This window comes from Elephas maximus, chromosome 6, assembly GCF_024166365.1.
Source record: "Elephas maximus indicus isolate mEleMax1 chromosome 6, mEleMax1 primary haplotype, whole genome shotgun sequence".
Classification (NCBI taxonomy): Eukaryota; Metazoa; Chordata; class Mammalia; order Proboscidea; family Elephantidae; genus Elephas; species Elephas maximus.
In genome coordinates this window covers 48,807,456-48,834,428 of record NC_064824.1, presented here as the reverse complement: position 1 = coordinate 48,834,428, position 26,973 = coordinate 48,807,456, and the positions used below count along the sequence as shown (strand labels likewise).

The window sequence follows — 26,973 nt, the reverse complement described above, 5'->3', positions numbered from 1 at the left end:
CCAAACCTATCACCATACCCAGCACACAGCACTGTCAAAAAATATTGGTGGAATGAATACATGATTATGTCTACTAGAGCCCCTACACTGTGATGGTTTAGGTATTTACCTGGCACGTGGAAAAGCAGAAATGATAGCCTTCATTATAAAGAGTGTGAGCTTGATGAAACACAGTATGTCATTTTGTGACATAATGAAATTTGCATGCTACCTTCTTTCCTTTTAGTTGAACTACAAGGTGGAAGGGGAGAAACTGAAACACAAGTACACTATGGACCCCGAATTGCCTCAGTTTATTCAGGCCAAGGTCAATGCTCTCAACCTGAGTGAGGTGAGTATTTGGCCTGGTGCCAGTCTAGTTTTGCTTATGACAGCTGCTCCTCTCCAGTTCTGTGAAACTGTCAGACTGAGAAGTTTCAGAGAAACAAAGTGAATGTGGTTTTTTCTGAGTCTCCAGATTGAATCCTTATTGCAGAACAAGAGACTAGGGGGTTCTGTAAAATGTTATTTAATGCCGTTGTCGTTGGTTGCCGTCGAGTTGAGTCTGACTCGTGGCAACCTCATGTGTGCAGAACAGAACTGCTCCATAGGATATTCAAGGCTGTGAGCTTTCAGACGCAGATCACGAGGCCTGTCTTGTCAAGTGCCTCTGGGTGGGTTCGAACCTCCAATCTTGCAGCTAGTAGTCAAGGGCTTAACCATTTGTGCCACAGACTTTTCTAATCTGTGGGTCGTGACCCATTAGTGGGTGATGAAATCAATTCAGTGGATTGTGACCAGCATTTATTATTATTATTAATGCAACAAAATGGGTAGATAAGATTGGAAAACGCAGGAAGGCATAGTCTGTAGTAAGCATAAGTTTGTTTTCTAAAACTTTTGTTTTAGTTATTTATTAGAGCTTCCACAAGAGGTTAGTGCAATTACCTTCAGAAACATATTTCTGTAACTAGCCTTTCTCTTGGGTATTCTAGATACTTAATTACTGATGATGTTTAAATACACTTTTTTTTAAGTTGATAAATTTTAATTTAAAAACAATCAAACTTGAATAACATTATTCATTTCTTAAAAAATGGCTTACTCATTCTTCCCAAAGTTTTCAGCTCTCCTTGGACTCCAAATAAATTTTTTTACTATTTATTTTTTGCTTTTGGTTTATTAATTTTTTTCTCTAATTTGTAAGTAATATATACAAGCAAAACAGTAGGATTTATTAAAGCTAGCTGGTATCACATCAGAATTTTTTATATTAATCTCCATGTTTTTCGTTAAGTTTCAAATGCTTCATTACAAATAAGAAGTGTGTGCTTATTAGAGAAAATTTGGAAAATATAAAAAATAATGAAAGAAAAAAATTAGCTGTTATTCTGCATTCAAAGCGTTACCTTCCGTCTTTTTGTTATGTAAACATATACATTTTTAAAGAGGTTGAGATCATACTGTGCGTACAGTGCTGTTTGCTGATGTTTTTAAAAGGACACATAGAAGATGAACTAATAGCCCTAATTCCATGAGTTTTCTGAATGGAAAGGGATATATAGTGACATGTTTTATAAGAAAGATTTTAGCATCCTGTTTTATTCCTTTTTTAATTATGTCAAATGATGACATAATATTTTCTGTTTTGAAGGCTCATTACAAAGCAGACTGGAAGAAAACCATTGCTAAGGGCTATGATTTGAGAACAGATGCTATTCCAATAGTTGCCGCAAAAAGTTCACGGAGTATTGCTAGTGATGTAAGTCTGATTCGAAAGTAGTAGACTCTATTTCTGTATATTTTTAAAATCTTTATACGTTTTTGGGTTATATGTGTATGAGGCTGTATGAACTAAATTAGGTGGCAAATAAGGAAATTATAATGTAAAAATATTTCCTAATATCCTAAGGGCCAATTCTTTTTTAAAATATTGCCTCACTTAAAATATTTTATATAATTTAAATAAAATATAGTTACTACAAAGAAGAAATTTTTTTTTTTCAAAACTGAAATATTTGGAATTCTCGTTAGTATTCTTGTTAGTAACGTGGATACTGCTTTCTATTTAGATTTTGTCAAGAGAGTCTTGGTATACTACAATATTACTGAATCAAAACAGTGTCCAAATGTTTGAAAAGAATACAATTTTTTTAACTTTGTAATTTCAACAAAGAAAAATGTCTGATGACAGCCAGGAATAATTATAGATTAGAGAATTTGAATTAATTAGTTAATTTAAAAATTTTAAAATTATATTCTTCATGTAAATTGATACAATAAATACCTTGGTAGAGTAAAAACTCATTCATTTGGAGTCCAGTATACTAATTTGTACACAGACATTGCTAAAATTTACTCACAATTATGCAAATACTTTATAAGGCAATAGAAACAAAATAATAAATAAAAAAATACACATCAAATAATAAATGAACCCTTCAGGAACTTTTGAGCATATTTAAAGAATCTACTTATAAATTATATGTAAACTACAAATCATTCAATTCTTAATTATTCCCAGAGCAGCTTTCAAAACCATCCATTAAAGATAGTTTGCTAGTTGTTTATTTAAAAACACTTGAAAAAATTTTTAAAACCGTATAAACTTAGACTTCACCTAAATTCAGACTGAATTTGGCTTTCAGTTAATTTGTTATATAAATATAGTTTCATATTATTTAATATAAAAAGATATTATTTATACTTGATGTAAATAATTACAAATTTAATATAAAATGATATAAGTATAAATTAATATTATTAATATTATAATGACCCTATAGTAAGTACCCTATAGAACAGAGTAGAACTGCCTTATATGGTTTCCAAGGAATGTCTGATGGATTCAAACTGCCAACTTTTGGTTAGCAGCCATAGCTCTTAACCACTATGCCACCAGGGTTTCCAATACTAATATTAATAAATATAGTTTATTATAGTTTAATATATAGCTTAGTATTTTCTATGTTCTACCATATCAAACTTCTGTCTGCCCTTCTTTTCCATATAGTTCAAATATAAGGAGGCTTATGAGAAAGCCAAAGGCAAACAAATTGGATTTCTCAGTCTTCAGGATGACCCTAAGCTGGTTCACTACATGAATGTGGCTAAACTACAGTCAGATCATGAGTACAGAAAGAACTACGAAGCCACCAAGACCAGGTATCACATACCCTTGGATATGGTCAGTATGACAACGGCAAAGAAATCTCAGGAAGCCACTACCAACACCAACTATAGACAGCCCTTCCACAACTACACGCTGCTGCCAGATGCCATGAATGTGGAACACTCCAGGAACGCGATGCAGATTCAGAGCGATGTACGTAGCAGTCTGCAGATGTGTCGGCATAGGGCTACTTACCTATTTCCAGCCAGCAGGAAGGCAGGACAAGAACTAGGAATTCCACTTACTCCAGGGACAAGAACTACGAAACTCCACTGACTCCATCCTCAATCCAATGAGACTCACTGTCATTAAGGATCCCTTCTAGGATTTGAAATTTTAGGATTCTACTCATTTGAGTGATATGTAACTTTATTTTATCATTATGTGTTAAAAAAAATTTTTTTTTACTCATTTGAGTGATATGTAACTTTATTTTATCATTATATGTTAAAAAAAAAAAAAAGTTGGCTGTTAGACCAGTATATCATATATTTGGTGAAAAATCAAGAGGTTCAAATGGGTGATGTATAATATCCCTTCCAGTGTAAAATTCTCTTCCTTACTGATAAGGAAGATGGGATGTACTCTATGTATCATAGGCTGGGGTGGGTATGACTCCTTTCAGTTAAATTTTCATTTCTTTTCCCCTAGAAAATTGTTTTTCAAAGCAATTGTCAGATCAAGATTTCCTGTTCAAAACCACCATGTGTGCAATTCCTTTTATAGTTAACATTTCCCAAATGACAGTAGGGAGGAAAGAGCAGGTTTAGGTGCTTTTTTTTTTTTTTCTTTTTTAAATGATGATGAAATCATCTAGCAAAAGGAACTCAAGGCCTGACCCTTTCTGAAATGAAATTTCCCTTTTTTGTTGTAAAGAACCTATACAAATCTGACTTTACCAACTGGATGAAAGGGATTGGCTGGATCCCGATACAGTCGCTGGACGTCGAGAAGGTTAAGAAAGCAGGAGAGATACTTAGTGAGAAGAAATACCGCCAGCACCCGGAGAAGCTGAAGTTCACCTACTCCATGGACACAATGGAACAAGTACTCAACAAAAGGAACAAACTGAATATGGATAAGGTAAGAACTCACCTGCTAGCCTCAGCCACAGAAACTCATGGTGCTCAGGGTACTGAGCCTGGCAGTGCCCCTAGAGTTCTCTTCCACATCCTTATTTTTCTGGCGGTGAGAGTGGTGGTGGTGGTGGGGATTGTATACATTTCACCATGTCTGAAGACTTCTCTCTCACACTGATGCTCAAACTGTCCTTCAACACCAGGCTGAGGCTGCAAGACAACTGCAATACTCCACACCGTTGTGAGGCCAGGACAAAATGACATTTGTCACTTAAGTGGAAGGGGGCTTCCTTGCCTGATGATCTTTTTGTTGTTGTTGTATATGCAGTTTCCCCAGCCCATCTTCTTGCTATTTCAGCCCATTTCTTGTATTTGATTTAACCTCTTTGACCATGAGGATGTGGAATCTCTTCTTTTTAGTAGCATTTTTACAGACTTGTGCTGCAAAGTCATATGCCTGATCTTGTTGCAGAGGCGCTACATTGAAAAATGGAACAAAGACAAGACCACCATTCACGTCATGCCTGATACTCCAGATATTTTACTCTCCAGAGTAAACCAGATCACCATGAGTGATGTAAGTAGATGGAGGACAACAACAAACAGGGGGAAGAAGACTGAAGGGAACGAATAGTTACGGAATGTCTGTCTTGTCCATGCCACTTTGAAATAAACAGATGTGATTGTTTTTCTATTTCATTTTTTAGAAACTGTACAAAGCAGGCTGGGAAGAAGAAAAGAAGAAAGGGTATGACCTGAGGCCTGATGCTATCCCAATAAAGGCTGCAAAAGCCTCTAGAGACATCGCCAGTGACGTAAGTGATTCCACTGGACCTCCTTTAGGCTGAAGGAATATGAGTGTTGACATGTCATGGGGTTGATAACCAATGTCACAAAACAACATGTACACTAACTGTTTAATGAGAAACTAGTTTGTTCTGTAAATGTTCATCTAAAGTACAATAATAAAATTAAAAAAAAAGAAAACTACACCTATAGAAGAGCTAAGGACATCTAGTGAATGATACATTGTTTTCTTTTCTTCACCATTTTCACCGTCATGCTTTCTCTTCTGTCCACAGTACAAATATAAGCAAGCCTATGAACAAACCAAAGGGAAACACATTGGTTTCCGGAGTCTAGAAGATGACCCCAAACTAGTACACTTCATGCAGGTGGCCAAGATGCAGTCAGACCGAGAATACAAGAAGGCATATGAGAAATCCAAGACATCCTTCCAAACCCCAGTGGACATGTTAAGTGTGGTGGCTGCCAAGAAGTCTCAGGAAGTGGCCACCAACACCAACTACAGGAATGTGATCCATACCTACAACATGCTTCCAGATGCCATGAGCCTTGAATTGGCCAAGAATATGATGCAAATCCAAAGTGATGTATGTGAAAGCCACAACATTTAAAGAGCTTTTGCTCTGTGCATATTAAGCAAATCATGAATGACTACAATTAATGAAAAATTTACGTTTCTGAGAGAAATTTGTATGCAATTTCCCAACAAGGTGTTTTATTTTCCACTTTGAGGTTGAATTTATTTCTTTTAACTGGTTGTCGTTGTTAGGTGCCTTTGAGTTGATTCTGACTCATAGCGACCCTATGTACAACAGAACGAAACACTGCCCTATTCCTGTGTCATCCTCACAATTGTTGACATGTTAGAGCCCATTATTTAACTAAAGAGCATTAATTCTAGAAACTTAAGTCTTATTTTCTACTATTGTTACTGTGAGCATTGAAGTCTAAATGCAGCAAATGAAATTTGGCTTCAGAAAGAGTGTGTGGAAGGAAATTCATCTAGCAAGGAGGATGAGGGACATAAAAGACTCCTGATAGACAAGTAAAAGGGAAAGCAGGAAATCAAACAACTTGATAGCTCCTGGCTCTCAAACCCAGCCAATTTTAATTATGTGGTACTTCTAACTTTGTAACTGCCTATCTTACTTACTAGTGAAATATTGAGAGGTAATGTTTGAGGTAGCTTTTAGAATAAATGAGGAAGACAGAAGGGTAGAAAGCCAAGAATTCAGCTATAAGGCCCATTTGGTGGCCTGTGGGGAAGTGAATTTTAGGTTAGGAACCAAAGGCAGGCCATGCTGAGCCTATATTTTTCTTTGGGAATGTAAAAGCTGAGTTATTCATTGCCAGAGAGGTATATAAGTGTCCAAATGAAAGCAACCATGATGCAGTTTTGGAGGGAAGTGCCAGAGCTGAGGGGGGAAAAATGAAATTTGCCCAAAGTCCCAGTAGGGTTTCTGGCACGTCCAGGGTAGATATGACAGTGTTCAGTGATCAAACACTTGCAGTGAGAGGAGAGGAGGAACGGGTTTCTAGAAGTCGTTCATTAACCAAGGGACTTGGGAATATTTGCAGTAAATTAGGCTAGCATAGTCACCTTGTGACAATTGTTTCATGGCAGATTAACCTGTCTAGTGTTTCTCAGCACATTTTGTTTATGAAGGCATTGAGAAAAACAATGAAATCACAAAGATATTCCTGCTTATTTTAAATTTCTCTTGCAAGGAAATGTAAAAAAGATAAAAATTGAAAGTTAAAAATGATTGAAGTTCAACATACTATTGGTTGAAACCTGAAGCGGGAGTTAAATGCATACTCAATTCTTGGAAGCTTTGGTTTCGTCTTATCATTGTCTGTTTCCTTCTTTGCAGAATCAGTACAAAGCTGACTATGCCGACTTCATGAAGGGCATTGGATGGCTCCCTCTGGGTTCCTTGGAAGCTGAGAAAAACAAGAAAGCCATGGAGATTATAAGTGAAAAGAAGTACCGCCAGCACCCAGACACTTTGAAGTATTCCACATTGATGGACTCAATGAATATGGTCCTGGCGCAGAAAAATGCAAAAATTATGAATGAAGTAAGTCTTTCAATAATGTAGTGTTCCTGTGTGCATCAGAGAGAATTCAGGCATATCCTACATTTAATCTAAAGGTTTTGCTAACTCAGTGCTTCACTTTACTTCAGCAGCACACATGCTAAAATATATTGAGGTTTACTCTACCTTGTTGTTAAAAAAAATTATCCATAATGAATGACCCCCAAAATATTTAATGAACAATCCTATCTCATAAAACCAAAAAAAGATCAAATTCATTACCATCAAGTTTCCAACTCATGGTTACCCCATGTGTTACAGAGTAGAACTGCTCTGTAGGGTTTGCTTGGTTGTAATCTTCACGGAAGTAGATCACTAGCCCATCTTCCATGGTGCAGCTAAGCAGGTTTGAACTGCCAATCTTCAGATTACTAGTCGAGTGCAAACCATCTGCTCCATCCAGTACCCTTCTATCTCATGCTGTTGTTGTTAGGTGCCGTCGAGTCGGTTCTGACTCATAGCAACCCTATGCACAACAGAACGAAACACTGCCTGGTCCTGAGCCATCCTCACAATCATTGTTATGCTTGAGCTCATTGTTGCAGCCACTGTGTCAATCCACCTCGTTGAGGGTCTTCCTCTTTTCCACTGACCCTGTACTCTGCCAAGCATAATGTCCTTCTCCAGGGACTGATCCCTCCTGACATGTCCAAAGTATGTAAGATGCGGTCTCGCCATCCTTGCTTCTAAGGAACATTCTTGTTGTACTTCTTCCAAGAGAGATTTGTTCGTTCTTTTGGAAATCCATGGTATATTCAATATTCTTTGCCAACACCACAATTCAAACGCATCAATTCTTCTTCGGTCTTCCTTATTCATTGTCCAGCTTTCACATATCTCATAGAGGTAACAAAATAAATAGGGTGTCCTCTCTTTTCATAAGGAGCCCTGGTTGCACAGTGGTTAAGCGCTTGACTGCCAGCTGAATTGAACCTATGAGCCTCTCCTTGGGAGAAAGATGTGGCAGTCTGCTTCTGTAAAGATTTACAGCTTTGGAAACCCTATGGGGCAGTTCTATTCTGTCCTATAGGGTTGCTATGAGTTGGAATTGACTCCATGGCAATGAGTTTTGGTTTTCTTTTAATACACACCTTTAAAAATAAGTCTGTCTCAGGTGAGGTGGAGTAGCAGTTCATGAAGCTGAATCAGCAGAATATTTGGCTGATAACAGCTGAGTGTTGCAGCCCACCCCTGATTCCCAGCTCCTTTGGTTCAATTAGAACAAATTCCCCCAGAGTACATGTCTATAGTGCTCTCTGAGCCAGAGCTTTCTCTGAGCAATCATGAAAGCAATTGTAGACCAGCAGTTCCCTGGACTGTCAATTATTCTAGCTTTTAGAAAAGCTTTACTATAATTTTATATATATTCACCATGAGATAATACTATGACCAACAAGCACATCAACCTTGGATGTCTGCTCTTAAGTTAAAAATAATAAACTTATAGCACAGCACTGGTTATATTGTGTGGATAACAATTAGAAAAGCCTTTCATTAACAAAACGGAAAAAAAAGATTATTTGAACCTTGACATTAAACAGTTGCAGAAACTAGTTGTTTCTAATTGGGCTGGAAACATAAATCTGAATATGTAAAGTCTCTAAGTAAATCCCCAGGAGTCTTCAAACAAAGAAAGTGAACAGATTTATTGAGAAGGCTAACATCCTTGAAAGAGACCTGCCTGTAAGACAAGGCACAAATCTCCATGCCGGATTTAGAAGCTAAGCCATTACAAGCATATATTTATTTTTAAATATTAAATTAAGTACTTCCAATTCCTTCCTTTGTAATTATTATAATTTCAGGATAATGATGTAAAAATGAGAATCATAGAAATAGAATATGTGGCAGTGGGAGATAACTTGGTGATATAAAGTTAGATCCCTTCATTTCAGAGCTGAGGGAACTGCGGTCCAGAGAGACAGTGACTTCCCTAAAGACACACAGCAGGTCAATGACTGTCACTGAACTAGAACCAGGATTCTGATTCCTAGTCTAGCGTTCTTTCCACTAGAACTGACATGTTTAATAGTATCGTCACTTGCCACATGTGGTGATACAAATTTAAGTTAATTAAAATTATGTAATAGTAATAATTAAGTTCCTTATTCTTATTAACCACATTTCAAGTGCTCAATAGACAAATGTAGCTAAGGGGCACTGTACTGAATAACACAAAATATTTCCATCATCTCAGAAAGTTCTATTGGATAGTACTGGTGTGGATTCAAGGGTCAGAAAACTATTTTTATAAATAAAGTTTTATTGTAACATAGCCAGAGTTATCTGTTTACCTGTTGTCCGTGGCTGCTTTTGTGCTACAACTACAGAGTTGAATAGTTACGACAGAGATCATATGGCCCACAAAGTCTAAAATACTTACTATCTGGCCATTTAGAGAAAAAAAAAAAAAAAATTTGCTGACTCTTAGTCTAGAAGAGTGCTCACAAAGTTATTTATTGAAAATTAAACCTTTTTTTTAAGACAAAGAGATGGCATTTCTTACTTACCAGGTTGGCAAAGATTAGACAGTTGTATTATACCCAATACTAGCAAGGGAATTTATATTATGCAAATTTTTTTATCAGTAGTTTATTAATGTTTGTTAAAATTTAAAATTTGAGTAACCATTAATCTACAGAACTCCTTATGTATGTGTGCAAAAACATACATACATGTACAGAATAATATTTGTTGCAGCTTAGGGTCTCTGAAGGGAGATGGCTGAGATGGAATTCAGGGTACAGCATGTTTTTTAGGCATCAGTACCTGTGGAAGGATGATTAGGCAGAGGGAGAAGTCAAACTGTAATGTGGACCCAATCCCATGGAGAGTTCTTGAGTGTAAAGAACCTCTCCAAGTGTTCTGACATTGGGCAGAAATGGCCAGGCATTTATACCCCTACTTTGATAGTCATTTGGATGTGGCCACCCTGGGAAGGTGTACCCTTGAGTAAGACAACAAACCCCGAAGCTGACAACTGAAGTTGCCAATAGTTGGAATAACAAGTCTTTCCATCTCCATGTCCACCACAAAGACTATGGCATCATCACTTATAGTAGAAAAAGACTGGAAACAACAAAATGTCTATTGATCGAGGATTGGTTAAATCGATTAAGTTATACCTCTTGATGGAATACTATACAGCTCTCTAAATGAATAAAGTAGATTATTTCAAGAAAGCTCAAAGATGTGTAATTTATATTGCTAAGGAAAAAAGAAAGACGTAGAACGTTATGTATTGTAATGACCTCATTTACATTAAAGAAGGATTCCAAGTGGGTTTTAATATGCCCAGAAAATTTGGGGATGGAGATGCTATCTCTGGACTGTAAGATGGGGGATGAGGGAACTCTTGCTTTTCATCTTACATCCTGTCCACTGAATTATTTGAATGGGTGCATTTTCCACTTATGACTCAAAAAAGAAAAAAAAAAACCTAGCTAATAAAAAGATACATAAAAATACATGAAGTAATTATATACATACACAATGGTTTATATATACTAAGTGAACTCCTTTCAAGATTTTCAATACTAGCTGCCACATTTTTATTGATTTATTTTTTCCTTTCTAGCACCTATACAAACAAGCATGGGAGGCTGACAAGACCAAAATTCACATCATGCCTGATATCCCCCAGATTATTCTGGCGAAGGCAAATGCTATTAACATGAGCGATGTAAGTATAATTCCCCTGTTGTCATCTCTCTTTCCATACCACTTAAAAAAAAAAATCATTTACCTCAAGTATGAGAGTGAATGTTTTAAAAGTAACAGTGTAAACCACAGGTGAAAATCTTCCTTTCTACTCTTGCTTACTGAGAGTTGGAGTGTTTGCCAATGGCGTTTGGGCCAAGCACTTAGGAACTGGAAGGGTGGTTGGATTTTGTTTTAGTGGCAGGTATTCTATATCAAATCAAGAGACTTGGCAGGAAGAGAAGGGCCTGGGAGCCAAGAGCAGAAAAAAAGGAAATGAGAATACCAAGACTTTTTCCTTGGAGACCTCCCCATAAAGTTATTCAGATGGTCCTAGAGAGGAGTTGTGGGGAAATTTTAATGGACAGGAAAGATGAACATCTTGAAGAATTTTTGGCAAGCCCCACAACAAGGAATGTGCTTGTTAGAAAATGCATTGGTGTTTTATTTCATTTTCTTTCTCGTACCAACTACAGTTGCTAGGAAATCCTCTAATCTTATCTGTTTTTCCTTTTCTGTGTTTGAATTTTACAGGGATTTGGGAGTGTTGACTTTTTCTGGATTGTAGAACCCACATAATTATATTAAAAAAAATGTCATTTGTAAAACATTGAAGTTTTCTGTTCTAAGAATATGGCTGTTTCTTAGCCTTCCCTTAACTCTCTTGATAAAATTCAAAATGTTTTCCACATATGAGGATCTCCCCTCTATAAAGGGAAGCTGGGGTGGTCAACAGAAAAAATTCTTACCCATTATGCCAGTTTAGAGAGTCTTAAAAGAAAAACAGCCCCACAAACCTACTGTATTCTCACATTTAAAAAAATATTTAAAACCTAATACCGTTGCCGTCAAGTTGATTCCAGCTCATAGCAGCCCTATAGGACAGAGTAGAACTGCCCTGTAGGGTTTCCAGTGAGCGGCTGGTGGATTAGAACTGCCAATCTTTTGGTTAGCAGCCAAACGCTTAACCATTCTGCCACCAGGGCTCCACAACCTAATAGAGACCAGTAAATTTCATTTTTTTCTGGTGATTTCTTGAAAGTACGTTTTAGTTTATGATAGATTTTTTTTCAAACACAATTATGATATTTGTGAGAACATTTAGCTCTTAAGCCACCAATGAAGCATTCCGCTCCAACACAAAAAGGATGCCATAGTGCTAGTTTACTGTTGGAAAATCAGTTCAGCTTTTCCTAGTTAGAAGAAAACTATTCCCTTTTCCTCTCTTTACAGAAACTCTACAAACTTTCTTTGGAAGAGTCTAGAAAGAAAGGCTATGATCTCAGAACTGATGCAATTCCTATCCAAGCTGCCAAGGCTTCAAGAGATATTGCAAGTGATGTAAGTCTGCAGGAAAGCAGCCATCTGGCTAGGGGTTTCTATTTAAACAAAGTGATAGAGGCTGAGTTTTGGGAACAGTGAGTAGATAAGATATGAAAAAAGCATGCCTGCTAATAAGAGCCTCAGGCTGCCTGTGAATACTCTTAGTTTGTTCCTATGTTTACTCTGGTATATCTGGTATGAAAGAACACTACCCACATATGGCCCTCACAAATGCCAGCTCCCTGACTCCTGAGATCTAGGAAAAATTATTTTGAATTCTGTCACCAAGGCTATGACCTATAGAAACTCAAAGCCCCTTGCCAAGTTTTCTTACTGAAAGCCTGGTGTCATTCTTGCCTCCTGCCTATTAAAATCTGTCTTTCTAACAAGATGCATCATGTAGTGAATTGCTGGAGCCTGCTCATTTGGGCTCATGAGATCTGATTGTTAAATAATTAGGAATTTCGCAAATCAGTTGTTAAACCATTAGAAGCTTGACATCAGCTGCTAGGAGTATTGACAAACATTACAAATGAGGAATTTTTCCCCCCAGAGAGCTGGTATACCAGCACACCACTGCCATAACACATCACCCATATGAAACTCAATTCTTTCATTAGGTTGTTTCCACAAGAAATCTACTCAAGGTAACTTGGGGATCATGGGAGGAGCACAATTTAGAACACTCTGCCCTTGGCCACCCCCCAGTTCTACTTTTACTCAGCTCTTTCATCTCTGTTCTTCATCTACCCTACCTATATAGACCTAGCCACTCCCACATTGCCCTGAAAACTCCAATTTCCTCTCCCTCTTTATGCTGGAGCAATTCAGCTCTCCTAGTTTCTACCTCCTAACTTGCACACTCAAACCCACAAGGAGAAAGGCAGATTAAGAGGTTCTCCAGGTATCAGGATCCCCTCTCTGGAGAGGGAAGGTGGGGTGATAAATAGAAAAACTTCTTACCCATTATGCCAGTTTAGAGTCTTAAGAGAACAAAAGCCCCACAAATATAAAGCTACTCTAAAATTACACTGTGTGCCTGATAATTGAGCCTATTGTCATCAGTAAATGACTGGGTGATTTCTCAGGGTGGCATGAAACTAATTAGAACATTCTCCTTTTTTCTGTCATCTGTTGTGTTCTTATTACATACTAGTGGTCTCTTCACTGTACAGAGTATGTGTGTAAGTCAGTGTGGTATAATTAGAAGATCTGGAGTCTAATCCTTAGTGATTTTAGCAAGTCACTCACCTCTCTGGGTCTCAGCTTACTCATTTGTAAAATGGGAAAGAAAATAATAACTTTGTTATCCACCTCGCATTGTGAGCACCAAGTTGCACAGATAAGAGTAAAAAACATGTTTAGTGAACTATAAAAAAAAAGCTCTATAAAATATCAGTTATTATGAAGTATAGAATATTGACACTAGCATGACTTCTAGTTAAGGAAATTTCTCTGAATACATATTCAAATTTTCTTCTCAGTATAAATACAAGCACAATTATGAAAAGGAGAGGGGAAAAATGGTTGGTTTCCGAAGTCTTGAGGATGACCCCAAATTAGTCCATTCCATGCAAGTGGCTAAGATGCAATCTGATCGGGAGTACAAGAAAAGCTATGAGAAGACAAAGACCAGTTACCAAACCCCTGCTGACATGCTCAGTGTCATGGCCGCCAAGGATGCCCAAGCCAACATCAGCAACACTAACTATAAGCACCTGATTCACCAGTACATCCTCCTTCCAGATGCAATGAGCATTGAGCTGACCAGGAATATGAATCGCATACAGAGTGATGTAAGGCTTCCTTCTTTCTGGGTGGTGGTTGAATTCCTAGCATGGGAAGGGAGATCAGTCTTCTACCCCAGCTGATAAATACTTTTGAGTCTAAATTGACAAGGTGAAGAAGAATTTATCTCTTCTCTCTATAGAACGAATATAAGCAGGACTACAATGAATGGTACAAAGGGCTTGGCTGGAGTCCAGCTGGTTCTCTAGAAGTGGAGAAGGCCAAGAAGGCAACTGAATATGCAAGTGACCAGAACTACCGCCAACACCCTAGCAACTTCCAGTTTAAGAAGCTGAGCGACTCCATGGACATGGTGCTTGCCAAGCAGAATGCACACACCATGAACAAGGTAGACAGAACAGCTGCCCTTCCACACAGCTCCCAAGTGACGAGAGGGTAGTAGGTTCTTGTTTGGGAATTTTAATCTGGGTCCACCACTTCTTGGTAGTGTCACGCAGTTCCAAAGCACCCTTCTCCACACACACACCATTTTCTTCTCCTACCTGCCTCTAATTTTTTTCTTATCCTGTCCTTCTAATTGAATTAAAAATTAGATATATTTTTATTGCTATACCTTAAGTACTTTCAATCCATTCTAGAAGATGTAAAATATTTACAAGAAAAAATTCTTAAATCTGAGTTCCTTTTTGGCGTCTTTTCTGAATCATATGCTACTCTAGTTACTAGTTTAATTTCTTGTATTTCAGATTGAGTGCATTTAACTACTGTTTACCTATGTAGCTATAACTATATCTAGCTATACATATATATGTATATATTCTTTTCTTTCCTCTTTGTCCTAAATAGCTATTCAAATTTCAAATGTCTTTCTTTTTTTCTATACTTCCTAGCATTTATACACCGTTGACTGGAATAAAGATAAAACCCAGATTCACGTCATGCCAGATACACCAGATATTTTACAGGCCAAGCAGAATCAAACACAGCTCAGTCAGGTGAGCTACCTAAAAATTGCTTAAAGTTTTGACTTGAAATTTATTAAACTTACTAAATGATGTAATAGTAAATAACTGACATAAATACTGAAACAAAGAATGACTCAAACTGGTTAGCCTAGGAATATTGCAAAATATAGTGGTTATGAGCAGGGGTCTCAGCAGTGACTATATACTTTATGAAGGCAAGCCCTGGGCCCGCCTTCTTTACCAGAGTATTCGCTGTGCTTGGTCTACCTAGGCAATCAATAACTATTGAAAGAAAAAATGCATCTAACAGATCTGGTATGAATATTGGCTTTGCTATTTATGAGTTATATGATATTGGGCAAATCACCTACCTGTCTAAACCTCAGTTTGCTCATCTATAAAATTGGGACCATAAAATTCCTTTGACCTTGGATTTGCTGTAAAGACCAAATGAGAAATTCCAAGTTAGGCTGTCTGCGCAGTGCCTGGCACATAGTAAGTACTGATAACGATTAGCTAGTTTTCACACAATACATCCATTCGATGGGTTTGACTCTGAAATGTTCACTCATTCATTAAAACTCATAAAAGGCATTTTATCATCCATTACTTTTATCACTTATATAATTAAAATTTTGTGACCTGATTTTTTAAATCAGTTACCTTAATATCTATGTTCATAATAGTGAGCCCAGACTGTACTTAACAACAGGAAAAAAGCACCTGATATGACCATATTGTTTCTCAATAGTAAAGGCCACACTCAAATACACCACCTGGTAGTCTCAGAGCCAAAAAAAAATTGAAGCCAAATCATGTGATGCTAAGTCAGTGCTTTTTCTTTTCTTTCTTTTGCATTTCCATTACTCTGGTTTTTTTTTGTTGTTTTTTTTTTTTTTCCCCCCAGTTGTGCTTTAGGTAAAAGTTTACAGCTCAAGTTCATTTCTCATTCAAAAATTCATACACATAATGTTTTGTGACACTGGTTGCAATCCCCACAATGTGACTGCATGCTCCCCCTTTCCACCCTGGGTTCCCTGTGTCCGTTCATCCAGTTCCTGTCCCTTCCTGCCTTCTCCTTGCTTTTGGACAGGAGTTACCCATTTGGTCTTGTGTATTTGATTGAACTAAGAAGCAAGTTCCTCATGTGTGTTATTTTTTGTTTATAGGTCTGTCTATCTTTGTCTGAAAAGTGAGCTTCGGGAATGGTTTCAGTTCTGGGTTAGCAGAGTGTCCAGAGGTCATAGTTTTGGGGGTTCCTCTAGTCTCTGTCGGACCAGTAAGTCTGGTCTTTTTTCGTGAATTTGAATTCTGTTCTTTATTTTTCTACTTCTCTCTCTGGGATTCTCTGTTGTGATCCCTGTCAGAGTGGTCATTGGTGATAGCCAGGCACTACCTAGTTCCTCTGGTCTCAGGCTGGGGGAGTCTCTGGTTCATGTGGTCCTTTAATTCTTTGAGCTAATATTTTCCTTGTGTCTTTGGTTTTCTTCATTCTCCTTTGCTCTGGATGGGATGGAACAAATAGATGTATTTTAGATGGCAGTTCAAAAGCTTTTAAGACCCCCAGGAACTACTCATCAAAGTGGAATGTAGAACATTTTCTTTATGAATTATGTTTTGCCAATTGACCTAAATGTCCCCCAAGACCATGGGCCCTAACCCCAGCTACTCAGTCTTTTAAAGTGTTTGGATGTGTCTAGGAAACGTCTATGCTTTTGCTTTGGTCCAGTTTTGCTGACTCCCACTATATTGTGTGTTGTCCTTCCCTTCTCAGTGCTCTTTCCACCCAACTAAACAGCTTGTTTTGTTTTGTTTATCTGTATCTTTAGAAATACATTAAAAGATGTTAGAATCTGATATCTACTCTCTAGGTAGACTGTTGTTTAATAATCTATTAGTTTGTTTAATCCAGAAAGAATAGCAATAAAATTTTCTTTAATTTTCAGAAACTCTATAAACTTGGATGGGAGGAAGCTTTGAAGAAAGGCTACGATCTCCCAGTTGATGCAATTTCCGTACAGCTGGCCAAAGCTTCAACAGATATTGTTAGCGATGTAAGTACTAGTTTGACTTCTATGCCTCTTGCTGTTGAGTCAATTCTGACTCATAGCCACTCTACAGGACAGAGTAGAACTGCTGCCTAGGGTTCCCAAGACCTTGCAGTTAGCAGCCGAGCAACTAACCACTGTGCCACCAGGGCTCCTTTTGGCTTCTATACAGATAAATTTTTATTGAAGTCAGGTAAATTAAGGTTGCTAATTATCTTTTTACAGACAGGCTTTACTTTTCAAAATATAATGTTGCTCCTTTATCCTTTCCTACACTCTTCATCCACCCAGAATTCACTCTTGATTCTCTTTGATCATATATCAAAAAGGGGCTTCATGAATACAAGTTGGACCAGAGGACCTCTAAGATCAATAACACTAAGATACTATGTTTCTGAACATTACAAAAGAACCAACGATTTTGGGTTTTCCCTACTTGGCCTAAAAAAAAAAAAAAAATTCCCTGTTTTTTATTTGTCTGTTAGACAAATTTGAAAAGTGCCAGATAATAAATCAAGTTCACCAACCTGATGTTGATGGATTTTTTTATATGCATATTTAAAAATTAGCTGTCAGTTCTTATTTAGCCCACTCTTGTGATTGCATAATTATAATAAATTAGCATGAGATATAGAAAGTCTAGGAAGGTTCAGAAGTTGAGGCTTAAAGCCCAGAGAACTTTACTTTCTGCTGTATTCTGGTCCAAAGTTCATAAAACAAGGATACCCACTTTCAAAAAGGCAGCTTCAAGTTATGTTTTTAAAGGGGAGTAAAGTTGGTGAGCAAACTGGATGTAGCCCCTATTGATGTTAAATGTTTGCAAATATTTGATTCTGTTATTGCACATATAGATATGCATATCATTTTGTTAATCCCAAAAATTAATCACGAAAATTCAGAGGATTTGGGTTATATAAATTACCAGAATTTCATAGGGAAGTACTAAAAAACTAAAAATCTTTAAAACTAGACAAAACAAGTGTTTGGTTCAACATGCAAGTTGAAGTACAGAGTGGAGAGAAAGAGTGTCTAAAAAAGAACGTGGCAATAAATTCTAAGACTATATGGAAAGACTTTCTCTAATCCCATTAATTTGTGGCATTCTAAAAGTGTTAGAAAATTAACTAGGTGGTGTATTCCTACCTACTCTCTGGTTTGCAGATCAATGCCTCATTAAAATGAATTCACATAACGTTGAGCTTGAAGCAATAATGGTGCTTGAATGTTTCCCAGAAAGTAAACTCATTTTCATTTAATCTTATATGTTACCTATAAATTAAGGATAGATTTGAAATTGAAGGAATAGGATCCGTAGTTTTCTAATGACCCAACAACTGATAGTGCCTAATTTCTATTCATGTGAACCCATTAGTTGGAACCTTTTAAAACCTTACCCTAAAATTAAATCAACTATGAGAGAACTTTCACACCATTGTACAGACAATAGACTTAATCTCTCAGCATCAAATAGTTTTTGTATACAAGAAATTATAACTATTTTTATATGTCCTTTAATTTAATATGTAGGAATCATAGAATTTAGAGTAGGAAGATAATTTAAAGGCTATATAATCCATTCTTCCACCTCATCTTCAACAGGTAGTCATCCAGCCTGTGGAGACTTTCAAATGGAGATAAGAATTTCAGTATCATTTAGGGCAGGTCATTTCCTTGTTGAATCATCTCTCAACGTCATTATATATTTCCTTTTTTCAACCTTAAATATTTTATTGATCAGCCCTAAGTCTGCATTTTAGAACATCACAAAGTGGCTTAATTCCTCTTTTACTTGGTATCTCTTTAAATATTTTAAGTTACTTACTTGTTCTCTTTTGTTCTTAGTTTTATAAACTAGGTATCATGAGACAGTAAAATCCATTTTCATGAGGTATAATGTGTGTTCAGCACCTAGTATAAAGTAAATGTTATTACTATATTACTATCACCATAGTTATTGTTATCTAGTACTAATACAATTTTTTCCCAATTGAACCCAAGTGCAGGATTTTACATTTATTCTCTTAAATTCATCTAGTTCGTTTTGGCCCTTTGTAGCAGAATGTTGATACCTTGTGAAATCCTCTTTCTAATTTAACACATTCGCTCTTTTTAGCTTCCTGAGCGTGCAAGATATGAATCCTGTATAAGACAAGGTTACATGACATAAACATAAGGCAAACCACTAAAAATTCTACTACTTAACAAATTAATCTACATGATTAAGCCTATTCAGAAAGTCTTAAATCTTCCTAATTTTTCTGCCATTCAGCCCATACTTACTCATCATTCCCATAAGGATATCACAAGAGCTTTCTCAAACACTACCTAAAGTTAGGATACACAATGTCTAGCATATACCAGTATATACTTTTGCTTCTAGTTGGAATTAATTTCTCAGCAAAACTTCTCTCAATACTCAAATCTATTAGGTTTCTTTAGAAACTTTCACTTAAACAAGACTTTTTATTTCTTACTAAGTTAGCACAGGCAGCCCTTCTCTCATTTCAGATTTAGGAAACAAACATATGCAAACAAAGCAAATTGAACGTAACTTAACCTTTCTTTATGTTAGTATAAGAACTGTGTCGCCTCTGATTTCAGCATAAATACAAACAAGGCTACCGCAAGCAACTTGGGCACCATATTGGGTTCCGGAGTGTGGAAGATGATCCAAAGCTTGTATGGTCCATGAATGTAGCCAAAATGCAAAGTGAAAGGGAATACAAGAAGGATTTTGAGAAGTGGAAGACCAGGTACACCAGCCCAGTGGACATGTTGGGAGTGGTGTTAGCCAAAAAATGTCAGGACTTGGTCAGTGACGTGGACTACAGGAACAAGCTGCATCAGTGGACGTGTCTACCAGACCAGAATGACGTTATTCACGCTAAAAAAGCTTATGAACTACAGAGTGAGGTCAGTTTCTATTAAATCAAATAGTGTATCCATTATTTTATATCTGATACGAGTAGCCATTTCATAGTAGAGAAAACTACTAGGAGAAACTTACAGAAACTAAGAGGAATTGTTAGTGAAAATCTAAAATGTTTCTGATTGTAATATATAGAATCACTTGAGCAAAGGGTCCAGGTGAAGATAAGACTTTAATGACTTGTTTTATCCCTTCACAGAATATGTATAAATCTGACCTTGAGTGGCTGAAAGGCATAGGATGGAGTCCTCTGGGTTCCTTGGAGGCAGAAAAAAACAAGAGGGCTTCAGAAATCATCAGTGATAAGAAATACCGTCAGCCACCAGACAAAAACAAGTTCACCAGCATTCCCGATGCCATGGACATAGTTTTGGCAAAGACAAATGCCAAAAATAGGAGTGATGTGAGTAACTCTTTGGAAATAAATGAAATAGATTATAGTGCCTGCTACCTGGTAGGTTGTTGTTGTTAGGTGCTCTCGAGTTGGTTCTGACTCATAGCAACCCTATGTACAACAGAATGAAACACTGCCCAGTCCTGTGCCATCCTCACAATCATTGCTATGTTTGAGCCCATTATTGCAGCCACTGTGTTAATCCATCTCCTTGAGGGTCTTCCTCTTTTTTGTTGATCCTCTACTTTATCAAGCCTATTGTCCTTCTCCAGGGACTGTTCTCTCCTGGTAACATGTCCAAAGTACATGAGACAAAGTCTTGCCATCCTCATTTCTAAGCAGCATTCTGGTTGTACTTCTTCAAGGGCAGATTTGTTTGTTCTTCTGGCAGCTCATGATATATTCAATATTCTTCACCAACACCATAATTCAAAGGCATCAATTCTTCAGTCTTCCTTATTCATGTTCCAGCTCTTGCATACATATGAGGCAATTGAAAATACTGACTTGGGTCAGGTACACCTTAGTCCTTAAAGTGATACCTTTGATTTTAACACTTTAAAAGGGTCTTTTGCAGTAGATTTGCCCAAAGCAATAAGTCATTTGATTTTTTGACTGCTGCTTCCATGGGCGTTGATTGTGGACTCAAGTAAAATGAAATCCTTGACAACTTCAACCTTTTCTCCATTTATCATGATGTTGCTTATTGGTCCATTTGTGAGGATTTTTGCTTTCTTGATGTTGGTGTATAATCCATACTGAAGGCTATAGTCCTTGATCTTCATCAGTAAGTGCTTCAAGTACTCTTCACTTTTAGAAAGCAGGGTTGTGTCATCTGCATATTGAAGATTATTAATGAGTCTTCCTCTAATCCTGTTGGTGCCTTCTTCTACATATAGCCCAGCTTCTTGGATTATTTGTTCAGCATACAGATTGAATAAGAATGGTGAAAGATACAACCCTGATGCACGTCTTTCCTGATTTTAAACCATGCAGGATCCCCTTGTTCTGTTCTAATAACTGCTTCTTGGTATAGGCACAAGTTCCTCATGAGCACAATTAAGTGTTCTGGAATTCCCATTCTTCCCAATGTTATCTGTAATTTGCTATGATCCACACAGTCGATTGCCTTTGCATAGTCAATAAAACACAGGTAAACATCTTTCTGGTATTCTCTGCTTTCAGCCAAGATCCATCTGACATCAGCATTGATATCCCTCATTCCATGTTCTTCTCTGAACCCAGCTTGAATTTCTGGCAGTGCTCTGTTGATGTACTGCTGCAGCCGCTTTTGAATGGTCTTCAGCAAAATTTTACTTACATGTGATATTAATGATAAAGTTTGATAATTTCTGGATTCTTTTGGATCACCTTCCTTTGGAATGGGCACAAATATGGATCTCTTCCAGTAAGTTGGCCAGGTCTTCCAAATTTCTTAGCATACATGAGTGAGAGTCTCCAGCACTGCAGCTGTTTGTTGAAACATCTTAATTGGTATTCCGTCAATTTCTGGAGCCTTGTTTTTCACCAGTACCTTCAGTGTAGCTTGGACTTCTTCCTTCAATACCAAGGGTTCTTGATCATATGCTATGTCCTGAAATGGTTGAATGTCAACCAAATCTTTTTGGTACAATGAGTCTGTATTCTTTCCATCTTCTTTTGATGTTTCCTGTGTCATTCAATATTTTGCCCATAGAATCCTTCTATATTGCGACTAGAGGCTTAAATTTTTCCTTCAGTTCTTTCAAAGAAATGCTAAACATGTTCTTCCCTTTTGGTTTTCTAACTCCGGGTCTTTGTACATTTCATTATAATATTTTACTCTGTCTTCTCAAGCTGCCCTTTGAAATCTTCTGTTCAGCTCATTTCCATCATCATTTCTTCCATTCACTTTAGCTAGTCTATGTTTAAAGCAAGTTTCAGAGTCTCTTCTGACATCCATTTTGGTCTTTTCTTTCTTTTCCATCTTTTTAATGACCTTTTGCTTTCTTCATGCGTGATGTCCTAGATGTCATTCCACAACTCATCTGGTCCTCAGTCATTTAGTCATTTGTGTTCGATGTGTCAAAACTGTTCTTTAAATGGTCTCTAAATTCAAGTGGGATAATCAAAGTTGTACTTTAACACTCATGGACTTGTTTTACTTTTCTTCAGCTTCTACTTGAACTTGCATGTCAGCAACTGATGGTTTGTCCCACAGCTGACCCCTGGCCTTGTTCTGACTGATGATATTGAGCTTTTCTATCATCACTTTCCACAGATGTAGTTGATTTGATCCCTGTATATTACATCTGATGAGGCCCCCATGTATAGTCACAATTTATGTTCTTGAAAAAAAGGTATTTCCAGTGAATAGGTCGTTGATCTTGCAAAATTCTATCATATGATCTCCAGCATCATTTCTATCACCAAAGCCATATTTTCCAACCACTGATCCTTTTTCTTTGTTTCCAATTTTTGAATTCCAAACACCAGTAATTACCAATGCCTCTGGATTGCATGTTATCAATTTCAGACTGCAGAAGTTTTTTAAAATCTTCAGTTTCTTCATCTTTGGCATTAGTGGTTGGTGTGTAAATTTGAATAAGAGCCGAATATACTTTTTTTCCTTTGAAATTTGTCTGTATTAAAATTCTCCAAATTTTTTGTGGGGATAGAGTGTGTGAGTGGGAGAGGCTCTGAGTACCTTACACAGGCAAAGTGGAAATGTTATGCTGTATTTTCTGTCAAATGATTATAATGGACTTAATTTAGCTAAATCAAGATAATTTGATAAAATCACAGCAAATATGTCCTGTTTTTAACTTAGTTTCTTCTCCAACATTGACACCAGCGTCTGTCACATAATAACCCCCAAAACAAACCCATTGCTGCCAAGTCAATTCCAACTCATAGTGACCTTCTTGGACAGAGTAGAACTGCCCCATAGGGTTTCCAAGGAGTGGCTGGTAGATTTAAAAAAAAAAAAATTTTTTTTTTTTTAGGTGCCCAATAAATATTTATTGAATAAAATTAATGAAAGATAGTAGTATGGAGTAATTTTATGTGAACAAGGGAAAAATTACTGCTTGGCTAGAAACATAACCTTAAGAATTACAGAAAGTTAAATTGTGTGGACTGAGATTCTGGAATGGGTAAGGAGGTTTAAATAGGTTTATAATAATAACCATTTGGATCTTAAAAGAATTTAAGTGCATATAGTAATATATAATATACTATATATTTGACATATGTATATTAGGAAATTTTATATAATATATATAAGCTCATAATCAGCTCATACTGAGCATTTGACAAATTGTAGCTCCTCTCTTCCTGATTAACTCCCTACTTTTTTGCAAATTTGATTATTCAAAACATACAGTAAATGCTGACCTGTCAGCTTCATTTCTAATGTTTGTGTTTTCATTTCTTTTTCTTTCTTCTTTGTTTTTGCTTTTATGATGGCAATTTGAATTCAACCAGCTTACTAATAAAACAACAAATTTATGCAAAATATTTTCCCCTTGATAGAATCCAGGTTTCCTTTCTCTCCATAAAACAGAGTTATTTAAAAAGCTCTGAACTAAGAAGGTGACCAAAAGAGAAATTGTATATCATAGAGCTTATCAACATAAATGTCCTGTAACAGACCTGCCCAACACTGTGCCCTTGTACAGGGACACTGAAATGTTGATCCCCTCAAGCCTCAGGATCTGGGCCAGCTGGGGGTTCTTGAGCTTGTTGTCTCTGCTTTTGAACAGACTAACACATCTACCCTGTATCAAACGAAACTTATCATTTTCTCTCTTGGCCCTGGGGTGAAAGTGTCACATGCCATTGAAGAAACTTCTTGGAAAGTATACAATCAGTAAGTAGATGTAAGAAGGAAAGCTATGTGGTGGAGGTGTGATGTCATGGCTAGCTCAGTGGTTCAGGGGACATTTGGCAGTATCCAGAGACACTTTTAATTGTCACAACTTGAGAGTCAGGGTGTCACTGGCATCTAGTGGTAGAGAGTATAGATGCTGCTACTCATGCCACAATCCTTAGGACAGCCTCCACCCCCAACAAAGAATCATACAGTCCACAATGCTAACAGTGCTGACGCTGAGAAACTCTGGTCATGCTTAATCCAGGGCAATACAGAGCTGGAATAAACGTATATGGAAGTTAACAAGCCTTTCTTTGTTTTGGTCCTGAAGGTTTTAATCAGGTTTTCTGGGTTATATGGACTATAGTGAACATGCTCAGAAAAGAGAATAATACCAACCACACACCCCTCAAAGGGATGTTGACAGGTCCAAGGAACCAATGAGGGTTTTAAAATTTTATATATATATATATATAAAATTTCATATATATATAAAATTATATATATATATAATTATATATATATATAAAATAATATATATATATAATAGGTAAGAGCTACAGCTGCTAACCAAAAGGCTGGCAGTTCAAATCCATCAGGTGCTCTTTGGAAACCCTATGGGGCAGTTCTACTCTGTCCTATAGGGTCGCTATGAGTTGGAATCAACTCAACGGTAGTGGATTTCGTGTATATATATATATATATATGTATAATTATATATATTTTTATATATATACACACACATGTGTACATACCTTCACCCACATTCCCTAAAGGTTAATATTTTACCACATTTACTTTTTCCCTGTCAATTTCTTTCTCTCATTCTCTTTACCCCTAAATACTTTAAGGTGTATATCCTAAAAACAAGAATATTCTTTTACATAACCATAATACAAGTATCAAAATAAAAAAATTAATATCGATACAATACTATTATCTAGCCTACAGAATTTATTCAATTTTACCGCTAGTATCCTTATAGAAAAAGGAAAAAAAAATGTTCTCCATGGCCCAGCATCTAATCCAAGATCACATATATTGCATTACTTGTCATGTCTTTTTAATATCCTTTAATCTGGACTGCTTCCTCAGTGTTCCTTTGTCTTTCAAGTCCTTGATAATTTTGAAGAGAACGGGCCAATTATTTTGTAGACTGTTCCTCAATTTAGGTTTGTCTGGTGTTTCCTCATGGTTAGATTCAAGTTATGTATTTTGGGCAGGAATATTACATGTCGTGTCCTACTTCGTACACTATATCAGGAGGTACACAATATCAATTTGCCCCATTACTGGTAGTATCAACCGTCTTAGTTATCTAGTGCTGCTGTAACAAAAATACCACAGTGGGTGGCTTTAACAAACAAAAATTTATTTTTTCACAGTCTAGAGGCTAGAAGTCCAAATTCAGGGCATCAGCTCCAGGGGAAGGCTTTCTTTCTCTGCTGGCTCTGGAGGAAGCTCCTTGTCTTTTTGAGCTTCTGCTCCTGGGTAATCTTCATGTGACATGGCATCTTTCTTTCCACTTCTGCTTACTTGCTTGCTTGTTTAGTTTCTTTTATATCTCAAGAGACATTGACTTAAAACACACCCTATACTAGTTCTGTCTCACTAACATAACAAAGACAACCCATTTCCAAATGGGATTATAACCACAGGCATAGAAGTTAGGATTTACAGTGTGTACTTTAGGGGGACACAATTCACCATAACATCAACTTTGATCACTTGATTTGAGTGGTGTCTTCCAGGTTTCACCACTGTGAAGTTACCATTTTCCCCTTCTTTATTAAAAAGTTTCTTTTGGGGACATCCTCTGCCACTATGTAAATATCCTATTTCTCATCAAATGTTCACCTCCCTAGTTCTAGTAAATCAATGAGATTTTTTGTTTAGGCTCCTTTGCCTTCTGTTGCAGAGAAACCCTGGCTCTGGGACATCTGAAAGATTTAGATAAATTCCCAAATAAAATCCTTTTAGGAATTCTAATCCCCTAAAATAATTGTAAAGTATAACTATAATTAATAAGTCACATAGGAAATGAGACCCCTTAATGTCTAGGCATACCTTGAATGTGTCTTCTTTTGAGAAGGTGAGGGCTTTCTCTCAATCAAACACCAAGGAGGACTTCTATCACCCAAAAGATGGAGAACTGCTATTGTATCTAATGATATTGGCAAAAGCTCTAATTGTCTGGGTTATTTTATTATTGGCAAGATTTTCTGTAATTTTAAAAAGGTGACCTATAATCTATGTTTTGAAAGGCAGTTATGTCACAGATAAGTCAAGGAATACTGTACCTGTTTGCTTCTTATGTTACCTGCTTCTGTTATAATTTCTGGAGTTCATTTTAGTTCAGATGTATTCAGTAATCCTGTTTGAAATTAGCTATGTGATTTACTAATCTAACAACACCACTAAAAACTTTTATTTCTCATTTTAGATACTTTATAGAGAAGCTTGGGACAAGGACAAGACTCAAATCCACATCATGCCTGATACACCTGGCATTATTCTGGCTAAAGCAAACTTAATCAACACAAGTGATGTAAGTTTTCAAATTCAGCATGTATTTTCAGAAAGCTCAGTGTAATTGCTGCTAAGTCAGTAAAGTTATTTGGAAGTTCTTTTGAATCCGTGAATCATTTCAATAACCTGCAGATGACTTAGATTCCTCATTTAGTGCGTTTTAGCTTGAACATCAAAATGTTGGCACTCCCTATCTCAGGTAGAGTTGGGAGTCTTCTCCCTGCTCCTTGCAGTCTGTTATCATACATGTCACTGTAATGTGAAGGTTTGTATCATTCTCTGCTACATGTATGGGAGCTCCTTGGGGGCAGAGACAATTTGCAACGGTTCTGCAGGGCTTACCTAATG

At 36.8% G+C, this 26,973-nt stretch overlaps 1 protein-coding gene across 50 annotated transcripts in view; it reads left to right on the top strand.

Annotated features, from left to right (window-relative positions):
- The window catches only part of NEB (nebulin), a 249,303-nt gene that overhangs the window by 83,676 nt on the left and 138,654 nt on the right, over positions 1–26,973 (top strand). For all 50 annotated transcript variants that reach the window (XM_049887235.1, XM_049887234.1, XM_049887223.1 and 47 more), the window contains 17 exons: positions 227–331; positions 1,634–1,741; positions 2,993–3,304; positions 4,028–4,234; positions 4,703–4,807; positions 4,938–5,045; positions 5,313–5,624; positions 6,912–7,118; positions 10,714–10,818; positions 12,069–12,176; positions 13,643–13,954; positions 14,089–14,295; positions 14,798–14,902; positions 16,819–16,926; positions 19,522–19,833; positions 20,049–20,252; positions 26,540–26,644. In XM_049887235.1, coding sequence (XP_049743192.1) covers positions 227–331; positions 1,634–1,741; positions 2,993–3,304; positions 4,028–4,234; positions 4,703–4,807; positions 4,938–5,045; positions 5,313–5,624; positions 6,912–7,118; positions 10,714–10,818; positions 12,069–12,176; positions 13,643–13,954; positions 14,089–14,295; positions 14,798–14,902; positions 16,819–16,926; positions 19,522–19,833; positions 20,049–20,252; positions 26,540–26,644 — 3,030 coding nt within the window. The remainder of the gene's footprint in view (positions 1–226; positions 332–1,633; positions 1,742–2,992; positions 3,305–4,027; positions 4,235–4,702; positions 4,808–4,937; positions 5,046–5,312; positions 5,625–6,911; positions 7,119–10,713; positions 10,819–12,068; positions 12,177–13,642; positions 13,955–14,088; positions 14,296–14,797; positions 14,903–16,818; positions 16,927–19,521; positions 19,834–20,048; positions 20,253–26,539; positions 26,645–26,973) is intronic.